The sequence below is a fragment of the Macrotis lagotis genome, chromosome X (genome assembly GCF_037893015.1).
Source record: "Macrotis lagotis isolate mMagLag1 chromosome X, bilby.v1.9.chrom.fasta, whole genome shotgun sequence".
Classification (NCBI taxonomy): Eukaryota; Metazoa; Chordata; class Mammalia; order Peramelemorphia; family Peramelidae; genus Macrotis; species Macrotis lagotis.
The window spans coordinates 409,696,251-409,718,847 of record NC_133666.1 but is presented as its reverse complement, the minus strand read 5'-3'; the positions used below and the strand labels follow the sequence as shown (position 1 = coordinate 409,718,847).

At 33.0% G+C, this 22,597-nt stretch overlaps 1 protein-coding gene across 1 annotated transcript in view; it reads left to right on the top strand.

Moving 5' to 3' along the window:
* PREX2 (phosphatidylinositol-3,4,5-trisphosphate dependent Rac exchange factor 2) overlaps positions 1-22,597 on the top strand; it is a 401,699-nt gene that overhangs the window by 193,622 nt on the left and 185,480 nt on the right. The window contains exons 15-19 of the mRNA XM_074202053.1: positions 1,914-2,056; positions 2,218-2,310; positions 10,896-11,044; positions 16,095-16,180; positions 21,805-21,941. Of these exons, the coding sequence (XP_074058154.1) occupies positions 1,914-2,056; positions 2,218-2,310; positions 10,896-11,044; positions 16,095-16,180; positions 21,805-21,941 (608 nt within the window). The remainder of the gene's footprint in view (positions 1-1,913; positions 2,057-2,217; positions 2,311-10,895; positions 11,045-16,094; positions 16,181-21,804; positions 21,942-22,597) is intronic.

Here is a 22,597-nt window from a genome sequence, read left to right as displayed (position 1 = left end):
CAGTTTTACTTCTCAATAAATATTACTGATTGTGTGCTTTTAAGATGCTTTGAAGTTAAAAGTTAGAAAATTACTTTCTTTCTTGTCTGCTCTGTTTGAACTTTTGTTCACAAAGATAATTTCTTTGGCATTTGATTTATCTGGAAGGAACCACCTTAGGCAGCTGAGACTCTAGGAAGATCTTTTGTTTTTGTATTTTAACAGTATCTGTTACTTTCCCCAAGTATGTTCAGAAGGTTGCTAATCATGATTGAAGAGGAATAACTATAAAAGAGAACCCAAGACAAGCACAAAGTGTATAGAGTATTGACCTGAAGTAGTGGGTTAAAAATTATTCCATCCTTCTCTTTAATGAAATTTAAGATAAAGAAAATATTAGGATTTCACAATGATGACATTTTTATGTGGGAAAAACGTATAGACTTTTATTTCATCCTTTAGGGAGTAATTTGTTATTTCATTAATACAATTAATTTTAAATGTTTAATTTTAATATGTTAACTGGATTTTATTAAACACTCAGTTAAAAGGCAAATAGATAATCCAGTAGATAGCAAGCTGGACCTAGAATCAGGAAGATCGGGATTAAAATCTACCTTAGACTAGCTTTGTGAACCTGAACAAATCACTTAAATACTTTCTATCTCAGTGTCCTTTTCTATAAAATAGAGATAATCATGGCACCATCTCTCAGGTGCATAAAATTATATATTTTTAAAATGATTTGTAAAACTTAAAGCCCTACATAGCTTAATGAGAATTTATTAACCCTTTTCTATATGCCATATGTATTCAATTTTTTTTTATAATTGATGTTTTTGGTGGAAAAATTTGGAAAACAATAATATTCATGTTTTTATAAAATGTTTCTGTCATATACATAGGCAATTTTTAGAACAGATATGCTTATGTCTATGTGTGTATGTGTGTGCACACACATCTGCTTTGGATTTGAGGCATTTCCTTTGGCTTAACTTTTATCTTTTCTTGGATGACTTTTTGTTACTAAAAATAGAAAAGATAGGATATTTATGCCTAAATCCTTTTCTTTTTTATGTGGCTATCAAGATTTGATAGACTTGAATTATATGTTCCAACCAAACTCAGTTAACTTCATTTTTCTTATTTGATGAACATCTACAATTCTGATACGTAATTAAAGCTTCTAATAGTGCTAACAATTTTTGGATACTTTATATGGCTCAAACTTCATTGCATATTCCATCTTGGATTGGATAGTAATCTTAGGAGCCTTGTTAAATACATTGAGATAGATGAATGAAGTTGATGTTTTTTGAATGTAATCTGAGACATTTACTTTTGAAAAGCAAAGTGCCGGAAGTTCATGCAAGACTAAAATCACTTTTAGCCTAGAGGACATAATTCCAGTTAGAAGTTTGAACCAAATATTTAATTCATTGGGAACTGTAAGCACATCTGAGGGTAGCATGCAACATATTTGCATTTTTTCATAGTTACTTATGACTTTAAAAACATCCTAAGTATGTTTACTAAACTTCTAAAACACATAATTATGTGTTAAGGGCATGGTAATGTCTTCAATAGGTTTCCCATGTCAGGAATTCATGACTTTCTTGGATGCAGAATTATAATCTGTTTAGCTACAGATGTCATCTAGAAAGTAACAGGTTTTGCTAATAACAAAAATGTTAAAATTAGAAAGTGTTTTTAATTTTTGAAATTCATATTCCCTTAGATAATTGTTTAAATAAAATATTTATCCTTTGAACTATGCATTCTGTGGAAAATAGATATTGTTATTAATATAAGTAGAGTCTTACCTTTCTATGGACCATACAATTCAGGTCACTAGTAGTTTCTTGTGTCAAAATATTTGTAGTATCCATTCATTTTTGATTTATTAAAAAATATAAATCTACCTTTTTGTTTAGTCCTTGAAAAAAGTGAATTCAAAGATGAACCCCTACTTTTTCGGTTTTTTGCGGATGAAGAAATGGAAGGATCAAATATGAAACATAGACTTATGAAGCATGATTTAAAAGTTGTGGAAAATGTTATTGCTAAATCATTATTGGTAAGTTGATGGATATGATCGATGGATTTTCCCCTCCAATAGATAATAAGAGAAAGCAATAGCAATGTGTTTGATACTGATATACTTTATACAATCCTATTCGAGTTTTACATTTTGTTTCATCTAATTTAATATTAATACAAGTTTTTATCCCATTTCAGATTAAATCTAATGAGGGAAGCTATGGTTTTGGATTAGAAGATAAGAATAAATTACCAATTATTAAATTGGTGGAAAAGGGATCAAATGCAGAGGTAAGGATTTCTGGAACTTTAAAAATAAAACTAAAAATATTTTTTGATGAATTTATAAAACAAAGAGTGTTAGGAACCCTCCTAAACTTGCTTCCAAATTAACTTTAATTCATTTTGTATGTATTATGTATATACTTTGATAAGTAAATATCACCTTACCCCATTAGAATTTAAGCTCCTTGAGGGCAAGCAGTGTTTCCCTTTTTTCTTTTTTTCTTAGTTCCTTTGTACTGCATCTGACTTGTAGTAAGTTGTCAATAAATCTTTGTTAATTCATTAGTTGTGGTTTCTTCCTAGCTAAAATATTTGTTGAGTTTCAGTTTACAATCTCATTCCTAGAATCACAAGCCATAAATAAATGCAAATCCCAGATCTTTTAAGTGTTTTCATTAAAGACTGAAGAATATTGTAGAAAATTTTTCTCTGCTTCAATCCTCCAGGAAATCTGTCAATTTAGAACTTTCTCCAGGGATGTGGAGGTTTTAGATGATGGGGTTTTCTGTTTAGGTCATAAACTCCTCTGAAATACTAGACGAGCTAGTAATTGCAAATCCTAATAATTAGGGTAGGCCTAAAACCAGGTCAAATTATTAAGCAGGGGGAATATGTCAGATTGGCATCTGGCTGGAATAATGGAAATAATATTTACTTAGAGGTTGAGTTCAAATCCTGCATCAGACACTTTCTGGAATTCTGTCCCCTGACAGTTGTGTTGTGTTAAACTGTTTTAGTTTTAGTTTCATTTCTGTGACATGGGGTTAATAATAATAATAATAATAATAATAATAATAATAATAATAATAATAATAATAATATATGATTCAGAGGGTTGTGAAGATCAAGATATATATATAGGTGTGGGTTTTCACATGAATAAGTTATCTTTTCTGAAATGAAATCAAGAGACATACTTTAAAGTTTAATCTGCATGATTAAAGCTTTCTTAAGTATAGTCAATCATCATAACAATAAATCAAGAAAAATTCCTCATTTGTAGTCTATTTCTGTGTAAATGCTCAAATGAAAAATATAATGATTGGTTCTTGTGAGCTGATTCAGACTGACTCCAGCATAAACCAGTAAAAAGCCCTTTTCAAACCCTCATCATCATTTAAATATTTGCTATTTTTACTATTTTAGAAAGTTCTGGATTAGACCTGAAGGAAAAGGAGATTTTTTTGAGAGAGAAATTCAATTTAACTGTTTTAAATATAGGATTTTTAATAGCCTCATCCATGTATTCCATTATCTACTTCCAGAGTGTTTCTGATTTCCAAGTTAAATTTATTTTTTCCTGATTTTAATGGGTAGAATGTAAGCAGAAGAAAGATTTTTTTCTTTATAAAAGAACATTCTCTCCATTGAAGTTGATGGTAACAGAGGCCAAATAATGATAATCTATTATACAGTGAGAATCCCTTCACTTGATTTCTTCTCAACAGGTATATTCAATATGTAGTATATTACATAGTACTTCCAGAAATATTGTTCTTCCAAATTCTGTCATATCCCTTACAATTTTAGCTTCTCATTTGGATTACATAGTAATTATGGTTATGTAATATCTATTTTTTTTGTATTTTCAATACAACTTCCTACTCTAACTACAGACAAGATTATGATGTGCTTTCTTTCCTTTATGAAGACAATTTTAGTGATCCCAATCAATAATGTATTTGCTTGGGGTTAGAATTTCTATTACTGTTGATGGATTTGCCCTGAGTCATCCATGGTCTTCCTCTGTCAGTCTTGCAAGGAAAGACATTCTAAACTTATATTATTTTATGTTCAGGAATCTCTTGTGAAATTACTTATTTCATTTTCAATAGCAATCAGAATTTAAGATGGAAAGTCACCAAATAAATCATCTACCATTTATGCTTTCCATAGAGATAGAAATATGTGAAGTAGCATTTGGTATTGAGTCTAATTCTAATTTAGATATCATGCTAAATGTGATAGAATTTCAGATTTGAAAGAGAACTCAGAGGCCATCTGTTCCAGCTCATACATGATCAAGAATTCTGCAAATACTGCTGATGACAAAGTGGTCTTTTTTGATTAAAAACCTCTAGTAAGAAGGAACCCATTACCTCATGAAGCAATTTATTCTGCTTATTGTTAGTTAATTGTATGAATTTGTTTCAAAATTCCAAAATGCTATGATTATATCTAAAATTCTAACAATTGTAATAGTACAAAAAGGTCAGCTAATTACTAACAGAAGTGAGTGTTGTATTCTAGACAGTTCTGAGTATTCACAGGACATTAGACTCCAATTACAATAATAATATCTACTATTCTATATCTTATATTCCAGATTTTTCCTTGCTTCTCATAGTGTGTATACATATATATATATATATATATATATATATATACATTCCACTCAAAATTATACATGTAGTAGGTCCTCTCAAACTGCAGATCTTTTGATTAAAATCTTGTTGGTCCAGGCAGGGGGAGGGGGGAAAAAACATTATTTGTATTTGATTTGCACAGCCCCTGGGGAAAATATTCTTTTCCAAAGGAAATATTTCTAACACAAGCCTTTTTTAGGTATATCTTTAATAAAATGTTGTTTAGAAAGCTTGTTAGATGGTACCCTCTTCAACTTCTAGCTTTGCCTCTGGTGAATCAATTAGTGTGATTGCGGTTAGATTTTATATGAAACTTGAATTTGATCAATATAATTCATTTATTTAATGTTATGAAACACACTTTTTCAATTAACTTTTTAAAAAAAATTTAAGGCAACAAGGATAAGTGACTTGCCCTAAGTCACACAGCTAGGTAATTGTTAAGTGTATGAGGCCGAATTTGAACTCAGGTCCTCCTGACTCCAGGGCCGATGCTCTATTTACTGCACCACCTAGCTGACTCCTTAATTTGCTTTTATTTCACATACTACTATATTTAATGGAAATGTGCATTATAGTGTAGTTTTTTTTCTTTTGATTTGTAGCTCTGTTAAACAAGAGTTTCTCAGTTTATCTCCATATTGTAGGTATATGGTACTCAAATTTCCAAGTTGCTTTTTACAGAAACCATTTCACTAATCTAATATAGTCCTCTGGTTGCCTGAAATGGTTAACACAGGTTTCAGAGTTAGGATCAGGAAAGAGAACACAAATGAAACATATTGCTCAGAATTGTATGTTCTTTAGGACTATAAGGAATGTGATAACATATTAGTAGAGATTGAAAACTTCCTTCCTCTCCTGTTTCTGGTTACAATTACTCTTAAGGTGATGACTTTGTCTATTCACAGGCCAAAGGAGAGAACCAAAATAGTTTCTTTAAAAGGAGGAAGAAAAGAAGTAATTGTAAATTATTCTAAAAAAATTTTATTTATAAATTTATTTTATAATAAATACATTTATAAATTTATTGTTCCTTATTTAGTGCCTAAAACTCAGCTTTGCTCTTAGTCTCTAGGACATATAAAAGCAACATAAGATGTGGTCTCTGCCCTTTAAGGGGTTAAAGTCTTGAGAGGAAGATAAAACCTAGCAAAAATGAAACAAATAGTGAATGGGAAGACTATTAAAATTGAAGGAATTACCTACAAAATTAATAAGCTTGATTGCACTATTTCTCCTTTCCACTTCTCCTCCTCCAAAAGAATTAAATGTATCATAGTTTATTAAGGGTCAATGAAATAAGGGTTCATAGTAAGGAGAGATAATTTCATATTGGGATATTCAAGGAAGGTTTCATGAAAAAAGGTAAGCTGTAAGTTATTTTTTTAAAATAATGTATTGATGTGCTTTGTTTTTACTTTTCACATTTTATAGATTACCTACTTTTAGAAAAATAAGTTGAAACACCTAAATAAAGCTAATACACAATGACCTCCTCTGAAAGTACATATAACATTTCTCACCTATAATACTCCCTCTTAGTGTTGTTGATTTCAATCATGTCTGATTCTTTGTGATGCCATTTTGGGTTTTCTTGGAGTGGTTTGTCATTGCCTTCTCCAGCTCATTTTACAGATAAGGAAACTGAAATAAGCAGGGTTAATTGATTTGTTCAGTCACACAATTAATAAATGTCTGAACTAGATTCGAACTAAGGAAAAAAGCCCTTACTTCAGGGCTCAGTACTCTATCCCCTATGATATCCCTACCTCTCTTTAAAAAAATAACAAATTCTTAAATTATTTTAGAAAATAGATTCATGTGGAGGAGACAGACTATTATGTTTGAAAGTAGAGAAGGGAAACACCTAGCAAAGGTATGAGAGGTGTGAAAGCCTGCTATACTAATTGGAATATATTTTAGATGGAAAATTTATGTTTAATTATATTTTTCTGTGCTCCCAAGTTAGAAAAAAATCCTAACACTTAGTCAGAAATTGAGACATTTGCTTAATTTTATATACATGTAGTATCTCTAGTTAGCTCTCTGAGATTGAGTCAAATTTCTGTCTGTAGGAAGTGTTTGGGTTATTAAATAGTGCACAGAAAAGCAAGAAGAGAAGTTGGGGGAAAAGCCAACCCTTTCTAGGGACTTCCCTAAACCTGACTCTTCTGTTCCAATATGCCTATAGTTGACAGATGACTCTTCTGAATATCTCCCTTTTTGCTAAAGCTCAGTCCTGCTATTGCTTTTCTAAATTATGCTGGAATGCCAGATTTACTCCAACCTCTTGGCTTTTTGGTCCTCAAGAGTCTTTATCTGGTTCTGAAATACATGCTTCCTTTTGTTTAAGTTTCTTAGAATGTGTCTAGTTTTTTCCAGTGACTTTGATTATTGCAAGGAGTTGTACAGGCCCTATTCCCATTTTAACTGAAATTCATTCACAGACTGAGGTGAGGACTTTTGATGGAGTCTTAACCATTATTACTAATTTGGCAGAATCATTTTCTAGTCACAATATTCAGTTAATACAGAATATATATATGTATATATATATATGTATGTATGTATATATATGTATGTGTACACACACACAAACACAAACACACACACACACACACACACACACACACACACACACACAGGTCACTGAGAAGTTACTATGCATAATAGGGAAGAGACCTAGTTGGTAGATAGCTTTCAGACCTTGGGAATCTAAAAGGACCCAATTGTAATATCTCCCTTCTGGTGTTTAAACTATCTCAGCAACAGTTCCTTAATTGATAAAATGGGGATAATAATAGCACCTGTGAGAATCAAAGGAATCATTTTGTGAATCTTAAAGTGCTAAATAAATAACTAGCTAGCATCTATATAGCACTTTACAACTTTCTAAAGCACTTTACAAATTTTGTCTTGTTTTATCTTCACTACAGCTCTGAGAATTAAGTTGCTATAAATGTTAAAGAATGGATATGGTGATGATGATGATGATGATGTTAAATATCTATACCTTTGAGGAGATGAGCTTAAATTATTAATTCACTTGTACACCATAGTTTGGTGATAGAAAGAAACATAAAATCGTAGATTTAGAACTGGAAAAGGCTTCAAATGCCATCCAGTGCAATTTCATCATTTTACATAAGAGGAAAATCATCCCCAGGGACATTAAGAGAGTTGCTCTAAATCAAGGCAGGATTCTCTGTCTCTAGTCTAGGTGTCGCTAAGTGGTGCCTTGGATAGAATGTTGGGTATAGAGTCAGAAAGATTCATTACTTGAATTCAAATCTAGCCTCAGATACTTATTAACTGATTCTGGGCAAGTCATTTAACCCTGTTTGCCTCAGTTTCCTTATCTGTAAACTGAATGGAGAAAAAAACACTCCAGTATCTTTGCTAAAATAACCCCAAAATGGAGTTAGATAAAGAATTATACATGATTTAACATCAGCCTCTGACTCTTTAGTCAGAGTACTTTCCAAAATAGGACACCATGATTTTTGCGATCATTTACTTCAAGTTCCTTATTTGGCAGATGATCACTTGGATGAGACCACACATCTAGTCAGTAATGGAGTTAGTTCCTTCAGTCTGAAAAAATAAATTGCTCATTCCATTGAATCAACCTGTTGCATATTGGGAAAGGGTTTGTTTTATTTTGTTTTTTCATTCTTGAGACTTTTCTAAGCTTCTTGTGTTCAATAAATTATTAAGCAATAATTAAGTCCCTGTTATGTAACAGATATACTGTGATGCTCCAGAGATTTACAAAGAAAGATAACATATAGTCCCTGCTCTCTAGGAGATCATAGTCACATACAAGGTATATTTGAGCACCCTACACTATGGTGTTAACTCACAAAAACAGGGTTTAGAGAGAATTTTACAAAGTATAGTAACCGACTTCCTTGAACCAAGTGGTATATAGAAGGAGCTCCAGCCTAAAAAAATGAAAACTCTTTTGTGTAGCATTCAAGGTCTCTATAAATATTCAAGTCCTAAATGGATTTTGTTGTTCAGTCATTTTTCTCTCCTGTCAGAATCTTCATGAACCTATTTGGGATTTTTTGGTGAAGAAATTGGATTAGTTTGCCACTTTTTTCTTTAGCTTGTTTTACAGATGAAGAAAATGAAACAAAATTATTACATATTAAGAAGTAGGAATGTGGTTTGTGGGGGGGCAGAGCCAAGATGGCGACATGAAGGGATCCAGTCTTAGGTGGTCTCTGATAAAAACTCATAAACTAAGGACTGTAACTAAACTTTTGAGAGACAGAACCCACAAAGGACCCAGTGAGGCAGTTCTCCTACTCAAGTTAACCTGGAAAAGAGCAGAAAGGCTCTGCTCCCCGGGTCGGAGGGGTGGTCTGCCAGAGGGGTGGCCCACCAGAGCCAAAGAACTTCAGCCTCCAGGAGGCAGCCCCAGGGAGCTGGGAGCCATGGCTCACAGCAGCGGGGGAGTCTCCTGAGCTGCATCCCGGGGAGCAACGGGCACAAAGTGGGAGAACAGCGGGGACCTCTGCCAGAGTGAGCACGTGGAGACCAGCCCTCAGGGCACACAGCAAGCAGCTCAGTCTTTCAGCAGCCTAGACCCAGAAACAGAAGCAGGTGGAGCCGGTAAGCAGAAGCCTCCAGGGCATGAGCCCATTGAGCTGAGGGAGGGGAGTGAAGAGAGAGAGACTCACAAGCTCTGTCCTCTGCCAGTGGAACAGGACTCTGGGGCTCTGACCACATTCAGATCCTGATCCCAGTCTACGCCCCCCCATAGAACAACAGGGCCCCCCCACCTCGGCCCCGTGGCAGAGGGGGGCGCTTATGTTCATTCACAAACTAGGAGGGAGGACAGAGCCTCACACACTGAGACCCTTGTGGGAGTGTCCCAAAAGCTCAGGAAGCACCCCAAAAACTGGCTTAGGCTGGGAAAATGAACAAGCAAAGAAACAAGAGGAAGACCATTGAGAAATATTTTGCAAATGAGCCCAAGAAGGATCAAAATACTCAGTCTGAAGATGAGGAAACACAACCTCCTGCATCTAAAGACTCCAAGCAAAACAGAAATCGGGCTCAGGCTATGACAGAGCTCAAAAAAGACTTTGAAAATCAAATGAGGGAGTTGGAAGAAAAACTGGGAAAAGAAAGGAGAGAGATGCAGGAAAAACATGAAAATGAAGTCATCAGCTTAGTCAAGGAAATCCAAAAAAATGCTGAAGAAAATAGCATGCTAAAAACCAGCTTAGGTCAAATGGATAAAACAGTTCAAAAAGTTATTTAGGAGAAGAATGCTTTAAAAAGCAAAATTGGCCAGATGGAAAAAGAGATAAGAAAACTCTCTGAGGAGAACAAATCCTTCAAACAAAGAATAGAAGTCAGGGAGATTGATGAATTTACCAGAAATCAGGAATCAATACTTCAAAAGGAAAAAAATGAAAAATTAGAAGAAAATGTGAAATATCTCATTGAAAAAAACAACCGATATGGAAAACAGACTTAGGAAAGATAATTTTAAAATTATTGGAATACCTGAAAGTCATGATCAGGAAAAGAGCCTTGACATCATTTTCAAAGAATTACTACAGGAAAATTGCCCTGATATTCTAGAAGCAGAGGGCAACATAGAAAGGGAGAGAATCCACTGATCCCCCTGAGAAAGAGATCCCAAAAAACCAACTGCCGGGAATATAGCCAAGTTCCAGAACTCCCAAGTCAAAGAGAAAATATTACAAGCAGCCAGAAGGACACAGTTCAAATATCGTGTTGCTGCAGTCAGGATCACACAGGACTTAGCAGCAACTACATTGGAAGCTCGTAGGGCTTGGAATACAATATACCAGAAGGCAAAAGAGCTTAGAATGCTGCCAAGAATGAACTACCCAGCAAGGCTGAATGTCCTCTTTTTTTTATATACATGTGCAAAAATATCAGAACTCGTAAATCTGTTCACTATGTTGTTCTATTTAAATTTTAAAGTGGGGGTGGCTAGGTGGTGTAGTGGATAAAGCACCAGCCTTGCAGTCAGGAGTACCAGGGTTCAAATCCAGTCTCAGGCACTTAATAATTACCTAGCTGTGTGGCCTTGGGCAAGCCACTTAAAACCCCATTTGCCTGGAAAAAAAGTTCTTTAAATTTTTAAGTGTTTTTCAGTAAACAAAAATAAATCTATTGTTTCAAAGTACAATTAAATCTCCTTACCCTCCCCCTCCTTTCTTATTTATCTCTTAGATGGCTGGAATGGAAGTTGGGAAGAAGATTTTTGCCATCAATGGTGACCTAGTTTTTATGAGACCTTTCAATGAAGTGGATTGCTTCTTGAAGTCCTGCTTAAACAGCAAAAAGCCTCTCAGAGTTCTTGTGAGCACAAAACCAAGGGAGTAAGTTGTTCTACTTTCCACTTTCTATTTTCAAAAATGGATAGAAATGAATGAAATTGCAAAGTTGTACAAGTTAATACAATTGTTAATTCCTGAAATTAAATACCCCTTTGCTTAAATTAAATAACTACTCAGCAGAAGCCTTTAGAGGAACTAAGGGAAGTGATATTACCTTTGATTTATTGAGTTTTTTGCTCTGAATGATTCAAATTTATGTTGTAGTACTAATATAGAAGATTATAATGAATATTGTAGGGGCTAGCATCTAACTGTATTGCTGACTAAAATTCTTTCTTATCTTATCCTTATCATAATAATAACTCATGATACTTTGTAGTTATTGTTTCTTTTTAACTTCACAGTAACTCTGAAATAGATCTTGATTATCAGGATAAGAATGAGTCCTAGACCATTGATTTTTCTGGTATAGGGAATTCTCTGATGAAAAAACTTTTTCTACAAATTCAGTTCAGCTACTTCCCTGTAATTTTTAAATTTAGAGAATTGACAGGGCCTCTAAAAGATTAAGAAAGTAGAATTTGAATGCAGGATTTAAACTAGGTTTTCCTGGCCAGCTCTTTTATTACTATTACTGTCTACTCATATTTTTTATTTATTAAAATGTGTATGCCATGTAACCTGATCAGCTAATAGGTACAGATCTTTTGAAAACAATTCAGTTTGTTCCTTTGATTTTTTTTTTTATCATTCTTATGGCACTTGAATTTACATCATAGATTTTTGTGATTGTGTGTGTGTGTGTGTCTGTGTGTGATAATCGGTCTATGAGCATGCAATTGGAAATTCTGTTTTATTTATTGCTACCTCAGACTTTGTTATAAATCTTAGATGCTCAACAAATTAGTTTTGATGAATGAACTAATGGATAATTTAATTTGTATGCTAGAATAATAAGCACAAAAATAAAATAATCAGATATTCCTTAGAAATAAATCAGAGAGTGCAACTAGGTGGCACAGTGATTAGAGCGCTGGCTCTAGATTCAGGAGGACCTGAGTTCAATTCTGATCTCAGATACTTAATAATTACCTAGCTGTGTAAACTTGGGCAAGTCACATAACCCCATTACCTTGCAAAAAAAAAAACCCATTTGTTAAAATAAATAAATCAGAGTAGAGACTAATTTTTAAAAAGATATTTCCTCTGAAATGTCTGATAATAAATATCTCCCACCTTATTCAATTAAAGATCATGAACAAGTTGTAACCCCTTCACAATATATCTATTAAGTGTTTTAGTCTGACTAGTATGCCTTCTTACCCACTGTGCCATCTAAATGTCACAGAATAAAAGGAAAGACCAAGGGGGGAGAAATTTTCTTGGGAAATAGGATTGTGTAGGGGAATAGAGTTTTAGAATCAGAGATAGGGTTTTCTTGGCTATAAATTCCTTCTCTGACTCTTGCACTGTCCATGGCTTTTAGAATATAAAGTGTAGAGTAGGTGGTGATTTGCATTAGTAAAAAATATTTCCATACAATGATGTCACAGGCCTGGGAGGAAAAATATAATGAAAGCACATTATTTTGCTTTAATATTCCTAATAGCATAATTTTTGCTTGCTTTTCAGTCTTTTTGACTCCTCCTTTGATGCTAGTGTTCAGTTGTCACATTTCACTGCTAATAATTTGCCTTTCCTTTTGACTCATTTCTTCCAAAATGATCAAGCTTGTGACAAATTTTGCATTAATTAATTAAAATTAGAATGAAAATCTAAAGGCTTTATACAAAAAGTAAAGTCAATATATTTAATTTAAGAGTTCTGTCTGACAATTATTTGGAATATTTTTTGCTTAATACCAGGTTCAGGGCTGTGTTCTAAGAAATTGGGGTTATAAGAGGTTCAGCTTCCAGATAAATGAAGTTGTTCATTATTGGAATTAATTTGATGCATTATATGTCAGATTCTCCATTTATCTCAAATTGTTTTCTGAAAAATATTAAATCTCTTCTGAGGGTATTAGTTTTCCTTTTTCTTTCTTTTCTTTTCTTTTCTTTTCTTTTCTTTTCTTTTCTTTTCTTTTCTTTTCTTTTCTTTTTTCTTTTTGCAAGGCAATAGGTTAAATGACTTGCCCAAGGTCACATAGCTAGGTAATAATTAAATGTCTGAGGCTGGATTTGACCTCAGGGACAATGATGCCAATGATCTACTCATAGCTCCACCTAGCTCACCTGGCATCAGCTTTTTTGCAACAATGTATAATATTAAAAATAGTCTGAAAGAATGAATGTACCTCATTAAATGCCAAACTATAACTTGCATGTTTCCTCTGGACATTGGTAGGCTATGTCTCCCTCCTTGAAATTTCCATTTGTCCTATGCAGAAAACCTGTGAGTTATACATCTCTTGATCATGCTCAGTCATCTCTGATGTCCTGAATTTGTCTCTTCTCATGTTTTATCTGGAGGATTAAGAGAGAGTAGGGGAAAAATAATTAAAAAATAAGAGAGGTGAAAAATACTATACTATTTCTCCTTTTCCTCCCAGCTGGGTGCTGTGCTATGCACTTTACAATTATTATCTCATTTGAGCTTTATAAGAATCCTGGGAAGTAAGTGCCAGAATTTTAAAGTGAGAATAACAGGACTGAATCAATAATTCAATGATTTGCTCAGGTTTCCATAACTATTAAGTGTTTGAGCCTGACTCTAGTATGCCTTCTTATCCACTGTGCCATCTAAATGTCACAGTATAAAAGGAAAGACCAAGAGGGAGAGAAATACTGGAGAGGCATTCCAAAATACACAACCAGAAATGGAAGAGGAAAATTGTTGTAGCTATAGTCAAGGAGACTTAGATTGCTATTTCTTTTTCTTCCATCTTCATTGATTCAAGATTGGAATCTGTTTCACTTTCAGGGGTTTTTTATTACATGAATATTACATTGAAAAAAGTTCTCCTTTATTTGAAGATTTTTCATTTTAAGAATTACTTTTCATTGAGTTACATGACTTTTTATTCCATTTCAACTTTGACAGCATTATTCAGACTGCTTCTCTTATGTAAGCAGCACATTTCATGTCTTTTGTTGGATTATTTATCATGTTTTACATTGGAAAACCTCACTCTTCATTTTTTAATTATTGTTGAAATCCTTAACCCTTGCTTTCATCTACCTTATACCTTTTGCATTGACTTCCCACTAATTTTTTTAATTTCCTGCTATATTTATCTTTTCCCATTGTAATCTTTTCCCATTTCATAAGAGATAAAAAATAAAATGATGAATATCAGCATTTCTGCCTTAAAATTTTTAACTGTTTTCCTTTAATAATATATTAAGCTTTATAGATATTTCTTTTAATTTTTTTTAATCAATGCATTATTTCAGTATGTAGACCTTAGTCTCTTCAGGAAATACTTTATCTTAACTCCTATAGTAAATAAAATTTGCCTTTTCCCCACAATATAATATTTTAAGTAGAAAGATATGTTCGCCAAAGTAATTCTTCCTAAATCATAGTGACAGCCTATATCTCTTTTCTCAGAATAAACTTTTATTTTTCACTGGCTGTACTAAGGAGAAAAGAATAACCTGACTTGAGGTCAAAGATAGATCCACATTCCATCATTATATTAAAGTTATCAACAGACTCTATCACAAAAAGACCCAAGAGACCACTTTTGCTACAAAAGATTGCAAGAGCACAAACAGTTCAGCAAAACTCTAAAGCTCTAAACTATTTTGTCAAAATTTTTGCCATTAAAGGAAGAATATTCTTCTTCCATCTATACTTTTTCATGATCACTCTAATAGACATTTGTTCTCTTTTCTTTCTCACTAGTTTTCTTTCATTATGAATTATATCATTGATAGGCAATAGAACAATAAATAACACATTGAAGACTGGTGCTATTCAAGGACTCATACCTGAATACCAAATAGATAGAGATATTTTTATGAATATGGAAATAATTTATCTTTGTGTAAATTAATTTGCAATATAACTATCAATGATAGTTTGGAAAAATTGAAGGATATATGACTTTGAACTCAGAGGACTTGGGTTCAGATACTATTTGTGCTACTTCATAATTGCATAATCTTGAAAAAGTCACTGTACTTTCCTATGGCAGTCTCCTCCTTTGTGACATACAGTAATGAGACTGAAAAGGCCATAATGTCCTTTCTGGATCTAGAGCTGTGGTCTTAAGGTCAAACAAATGATTTCTTTTTCTGTTGGAGTGCTTGTATAATATACTAAAGATAAATATTTGACCTTTTCCTGCATAACTAAAGCCAGTTAATGACCCACTTTGAAATATTCAATATGATAAATTGGTCAAACAAGTAGCTTGGAGGGATAGCCATAGTGCTATAAGATAATTTTCTGTAATTAACTCTTCATGTTACCTTATTTCTGATTTTAATTAGTATGTCCTTAAAGTGAGTGAAATTCGTTTCCATGATTTTATAGACCTTATATATTCATTACTTTTCTATCTGGAAACCACTTTTTATCATCAGTATTATTGACTCATATTTATTATATATTCTTCATTCAGACATCCATTCATTTATCCTTGTTTTATCTATTAATTTTTATATTTAGTCATAATTTCATGGAATTTTAAGTAGTTTGATTAACCTCACTATGCTGTGAGATACTCCATTTATTCTGAGTGGTTGATTCTTTCTGATTTTTTTCATCTTATTTATTGCAAGCCTTCTGCTTTTCTTTAATTTATTTCTACTTTTTTATTTTTATATTTGTTCTCTTTTAAAGACAATTTTAGCACAATTTCTTGTTTAACTTTACTTCTTTCTATTATATCAAGAAATTAATTAGAAGAACAAAAATGACAAAACATTTAGTTTTTACTTCTGTTGCTTGAAATAACTATTTGTTATATCCAGTTTTCCTATAATTTTGGTTTAAATGTTCTGTTTTTCATATTAAAATAGAATGATATCACTTTTCATATTATTTCACTTTAATTTTGTAATCTAAATTCATAATAGATGAATACATTTTTATTTTAATGACAAAATTTTATTGTTTTATTTTGGGTGTTGATTGAAATTAGGACAGTGAAAATTCCAGATTCAGCAGATGGCCTTGGATTCCAGATTCGGGGATTTGGTCCTTCTGTGGTACATGCTGTTGGAAGAGGTATGAAATTCAATCTAAATGCTAAATATTCTTCTGATTTCATATTTTGCTCTTCAGAATTCTTTCTGTATTATATTAATAACGTAATTAACATTTGAGCTTGCACATGTTTCACTTTTTAATCCATTGAGAGTTTTTTAATGACATGTTGACTTTCCCATTTTGCTTTTGGAAAAAAAAGCTTTTCTCACTTCAGTTGGACAACCAATAGAGATTTATTAAGCTCTATGTATCAAACACTGCCAAAAGTTGGGTTTGCAAATAGATACAGAAAGTGGAAAGTAGCCCCTTGACTTAAAGAGTTTACATGCTGATAGAGAAATATAAAACATATGAACAACAAAAGGGGTTGGGGGAGAAGCTAACTGACCTGCAACATGATAGAGAAAGTCCTTGGAAATGAGTCAGTGATTCAGTCTGGAGAAGGATGAATCCATCTTTGTCCTGAGACTCTATTTTAAATTGGAGGTTCTGGGAATAATCATCCCATAAGAAGATGAGGTCACAGGAGATGAAGATACTTCCAATGTGAGAAGTAGGCCTGAAATGGAATGGACCATCTAGGGAAAAGAAGTTTATCTATCATTACTATAAGGTTGCTAAAGAAAATAAGTAGTTTCACAAAAGCCTTAGTAGATATTCCAATTCCACAAAAGAATGATCTAGGTTAGGGTTTTTTTGTCATTTCTGTTTTTACTATATTCATTTGGGTCTTTTTGGTCAGTTACAAATAATTATTTTCATTTCGTTTTTTTTTGTTGTTGTTTTTGTTTTTGCAAGGCAAATGGAGTTAAGTGGCTTGCTCAAGGCCACACAGCTAGGTCATTATTAAGTGTCTGAGACCGGATTTGAACCCAGGTACTCCTGACTCCAAGGCCAGTGCTTTATCCACTACGCCACCTAGCTGCCCCCACAAATCATTATTTTCATCCAAATCCTACCCATGTGAAATTTCAAGATCAGTATTATCTGCAAATTTACAAATGATAGATTGATTAGAAAACAACTGAATTCATGTTAGCAGAGTAAAGAAAATGTAAAGAAATAGTTACTAAATAAACATCTTGTTGTTTTTAATGACATAAATTTATAATTGAAAAGATTTCTGTCTATACTGGGATAAATCTCCACACATAAAGACATTTGAAATTTACTAATATGATCAGTATGAAATATTAGTATTTGATTGAATGGTTTTGATCAGAGCATTATACAACTGTCCACCATAAGATCAGATTCTAATTGATGAAAATGTGATGTTGTATAGTCTTTCAAACAAAGTGTGCCTTATCAAATAATTATTCAGTCCTCTGAAAATTCTCTGTATGGAAATTTCTTAAGATAAGTTCATTAAAATGAATTTCTAAAAATAAAATATATCTTTCTTTAAATTTTTAGACATTCATTGATAGACAGTTAAAAACCTTTCATAGTACACTAATTTTGTGATGCTTCAAAATGATACCAAGAATAGATATCTTAGTTTTCATTTTTTACATATATTTTCTCCTTTTTGCCCTAGAAAATTACTTGAAAATCACTAATGTTCTCTTTTTTTCTGTTATATTATCACTAAAAGAAAATGCCTCAGTTAGAAAATGGATAAAGTACAACAGAGAACAAAATCTAGTTGATTTTCTCTAACAGGGATTTTGGACTTTGAAAGATAGAAGAATGAATGTATTTTGTTTTGGAAAAAAACCTGATATTGAATATGTTTGTGGTTACCTTTTCTTTACTTTTTTATGTTTCTATTGTAAAAATATAGTCAGTTTAGGTTAGAAATACCTAACATCATTCCTGAATCTAAATAAGTAATCAATCAATATACATTTATTAAGTATCATCAGGTACTGTACTAAGCACTGAAGATTCAAAAAGAGGCCAAAGACTCTGCTCTCATTCTAATGGGAGAGAAGTATATAATTTCTTATTTTGCAAAACTTGCAACCAATCATCCCAGACCCTTTGTGAAGTAAATGGATAATAGATTTTGTCATATGCAAAAGATGAATCTGAATTCAAACACAATTTTCAGAGGGAAACGTGCAATTTGACAGAACTATCTTGGGTTTTAGTGAGATGGACAGATTTTCCCACAAAATATCTGCTATCTTTGGCTGTCTACAGGACAAACAGATGCATATTTTGGCTCAAAGTATAGTATTGCGCTGGGGAAGTAGTAGTAGTATCTTCATGTGGGAATCAGTTTCACCTTTTTTTTTTCCATAACATCTTCATTTGTAACATTTGCTTCTTTTAAACTGATGGAAACTTTCCCATACTGAAAACTCTTGTTGTTACCTAATACTTCAGTCAATTTATCAATGGTTTAGATTTCCTTATCTTTAATTCTATTTCTGTGGGGAAAAAATGTGACTGGAGGTTTAAGAAAATAAACTAAGTCCAAATAAAAGTCCATTTTGTCATATTTGCCTTTTAAGAACAACTTTTGAAATCAGCGCAAAAATTTTAAATTGCTGTATGTGCATATAAGGAGGTACCTAGACGAAAAGCCAGGTCATATGTCAGTAATTTTCTGAATTTCATTATTTGAGAAAGTTACTTTTTTTTTTTTGGTTTTTGCAAGGCAGTGGGGTTAAGTGGCTTGCCCAAGGCCACACAGCTAGGTAATTATTAAATGTCTGAGTCCGGATTTGAACTCAGGTGCTCCTGACTCCAGGGCTGGTGCTCTATCCATTGTGCCACCTAGCCGCCCAAGAAAGTTACTTTTAATAGGAAAATATTTTTATGGCATTGAGGAAAAATTCATAATTGTCAATCGATAGGAATCTATTAAAAGCCTTTAATGTGTCAACCATTTTGCTAAATTCTGGGGATACAAACAAAGGCAAAAAGACAGTCTTTCCCTCTTCAAAGGACTCTGAGTCTTAAGGGGGAAACAAGAAATTCATAAATATGAACAGGCAAGCTATATACAGATAAATAAGAAATAATTAACATAGGGAAGACGTTCGAATTAAGAGGAATTGAAAAAAGACTGGAAGGTTAGAAGGTTCAATTTTTACTTGGTATTTGAAGGATGACGTGGAAGAAAGGAGGCAGAGATAATGATGTGGAAATTCCAGATATGGGAGACAGCCAGAAAAAATTCTCAGAGCTGAGAGATGAAAAGTTTTGTGTGTAGAATAGTAAAGGAGGCCACTGTCACTGGATGAAGAGGGCATTTTGGGAGGGCTGTGGTTGAAAGCTATAAGAAGACTGGAAAGTTGGGGTGGGGATAGGGCTGGATTATGAAGTGATTTGAATGAGAAGAATATGATTTTGATCCTGGAGGGCAATAGCTACCATTGACCAGAATAGAATTATTTCTTAAATATTGTAAGGGACCAGTGTGGTCATGAAGTCTAACTCCATAAACGATTCATGAATTCCTATCCAAAATCCTCAACAAGTGGCATTATAACCTGTATTTAAACATTTCCTGTTATTACTACTCATTGATCAATGTGACATTTAAAAAGTTTGAGAGACACATTTTCTGGGTAATTAATAATTTTATTGATAATGCTATCATTTTATCAATAAAAGGTCAGTGACACTCTCAAATGCCAACAACTCCGTATGGTGGTGAACTTATAATTTAAATGTCCTTGGAAGAGTAGATGTTCCTGAAGATGACAATCTACTCTGGTTAACAAAAATGAAAGAAAATGAATATTATAATGAGGGGTGGATCTATTCTAATGAGCATCTGGGGGATATAACTTGAATTGTCACTCACTTCTAAATTGCCCAAATTTGGGCAATCAAATCAAATAATTTATCCTTACTCAAACCTGTACAGAGCACATTTGACTTTCCCACTTAAGTTAAATTTATTTAAGGTTGAGTGGGGTCTGAACAAGAGTTAGGAGAATGTTAATTCAATTTCTTTATCATAATTGTCCTTTAGAGATTGAACATCAATAATTGATTATTAATATGAAGAAAGAACCATTTCTCTTACTAAAGAAGTAGCCCCATTGTGTTTTAGACAAATCTAAGTATTTTAGCTTTTCCCTTTCTCCTTCATTTCAAACTGGAGTAGCTAGATGGCATGGTAGATAAAGCACTGACCCTGACATAAGGAGGATCTGAGTTCAAATACAGCATCAGTAATTTACTAGCTGTGTGACCTTGGGTAAGTCTCTCTTAACGCTGAATATCTCACATCTGGGGCTATCTTCAGTTGTCTACTAGACCCAGATAACTCCAGAGGAGAAAGTGAGGTTGATGATTTAGATTTACTCAAATCCAATTCACATGCATGTCATGGCATCACCTCCCTGATGTTATAGTCTTCTTTGAAAACAAAGGACAAACATCATCAGATTCAAACTGAATCCCACTTGCTGTCACATATCCATTTATTCTATTTTTGATCTCATAGTTACAATCATAATCTCACAAAATAGATCTAAACATTATTATAATTGTTTCATATTGTCATTTTCAGTCATGTTCTACCTTCCATGACTCCCATTTAGAGTTTTCCTGGCAAAGATATTTGATTGGTTTGCCATTTCCTTCCCCAACTCATTTTTCAGATGAGGAAACTGAGACAAACAATATTAAATGACTTTCCCAGGGCAAAATATCTCTATTGAGTAAGTGTCTGAGGTCAGATTTGAATTCAGGTACTCTTAGCTTCAAGATCTATCTATACTCTATGCATTTCACCATCATAGAGTTAAAGATCACTATAATGGCTACTATGGGTATTTCCTTTTCCATGCTCAATATTTCCAATTCTTTTACCCATTCCTCATAAGACATATGTTTAAGTCACTTTGTCATTCTCAATCTTCTGGACTTTATTTTGTTCCTATTCCTCTAAAAATAGAGTTCCCAGAACACAATATAATGCTTCAGATGTGGTAAGACATGTTATAAAGTATATCCAGACTGTCACTTTTTTTCATCCAGACATTAATGCAAACAAGATTGAATTAGATTTTTTTTGTCTAGCCAATGCAATGCTAATAATATAGTTCATTAATAGTCTACTATAGTTATTCAAAGGCTGAGACAACTGAGGGTTTGTCAAGAAATAAAATGAGAATATGAAAGACTACTGAAATAAGTTAATTAAGCTATTTACTACCTCAGTTTCCTCAGTCATAAAATAAGGATAATAATAGAACTTCTCCTCCAGAGATAAAGCACTTAGTGCAATGCCTGGTAAATCATAGGTGCTGTTTTCTTTCCTTTTTAAAATTTGTATAATTGCTTTTTCTCTTTAATTCAATCAGGAGGACCAGGAAATTTGTAATTATATGTATTTCTACAAGTTTTATTTCCTTGTTAAACTTATCTTTTAGATACCTCTGTTAGGTTATTTGAGTATAATTCTGCTTCAATGTTAAGCTATTACAATTAAAATTATAAATAGCAAGATGAAGCATTTTAGATTTTCTGACTTTAGGATTACATATTTTAGGAAATTAGATTGACAAGTGATCTGGAAAGGTAAAAATCTAATTAAAATCAAAAAGTAACTGTAATATTTTTGCAAATTAATTTCTAATTAATTTTGAAAATGTTTCCTTTAGCTACTAGAATGAGAATTTTAAAAACATGTATTTAATTTAAATTTTGGCAATTTTTCCCATTTTTTAAAGGGACTGTGGCTGCAGCTGCTGGTCTTCACCCTGGACAGTGCATAATCAAAGTAAATGGAATTAATGTCAGCAAAGAGACACATGCCAGTGTAATTGCTCATGTCACAGCTTGTAGGAAATATAGACGACCAATGAAGGTAACTGCACTTTCTGTTGAAACATGATTTTCAGCTAATTTGTGCTGGGGGAAAATCTATGACTCTTCCTGGAGTATAGAAAAGCACAATAATTAGATAAATAGCAAGATGATGTTAATTTTCTTTTCCAAAGTCAGCTTTTAATTTAGCATTTCAGCTGTCATCTTGACAATGCATAAAGATGGTTTTATTCATGTACAATTGACTATTGTTTTTATGACACAAAATGTGAGTTTAAAAATTGCATTCCTTTATTATAGAATAGAATCATTGCCTATTTTGAAGATGCTCCAAGAAAATTTTCCATTTTAATGTAAGAGATAACTTCATCATATTAGAATTCTGAAGGTTGGTCTTTTTCTTGACCCTGTAATTCCTGACAATGAGCTATGCGTGTGTGGGAGTTTAAACAGTGTGTTTTCTACATCGGGTGTACTTGTATTTCCACAATGTAACACTGTCCCAGAAGAAACTCAGTGATTCATGTAATTTGTGGTTTGTTGGTGCTTATTTATGTATTTGGTAGAGACAACTAGCTGCCTCAGTAATTGCAGTGCTAGGCCTGGAGTCAAAAGAACTTGGGTTCAGATTTTGCCTTGGACACTTAATAGGTATGTGACCCTGGGCTACTCACTTAACCTCTTGCCTTAATCCAC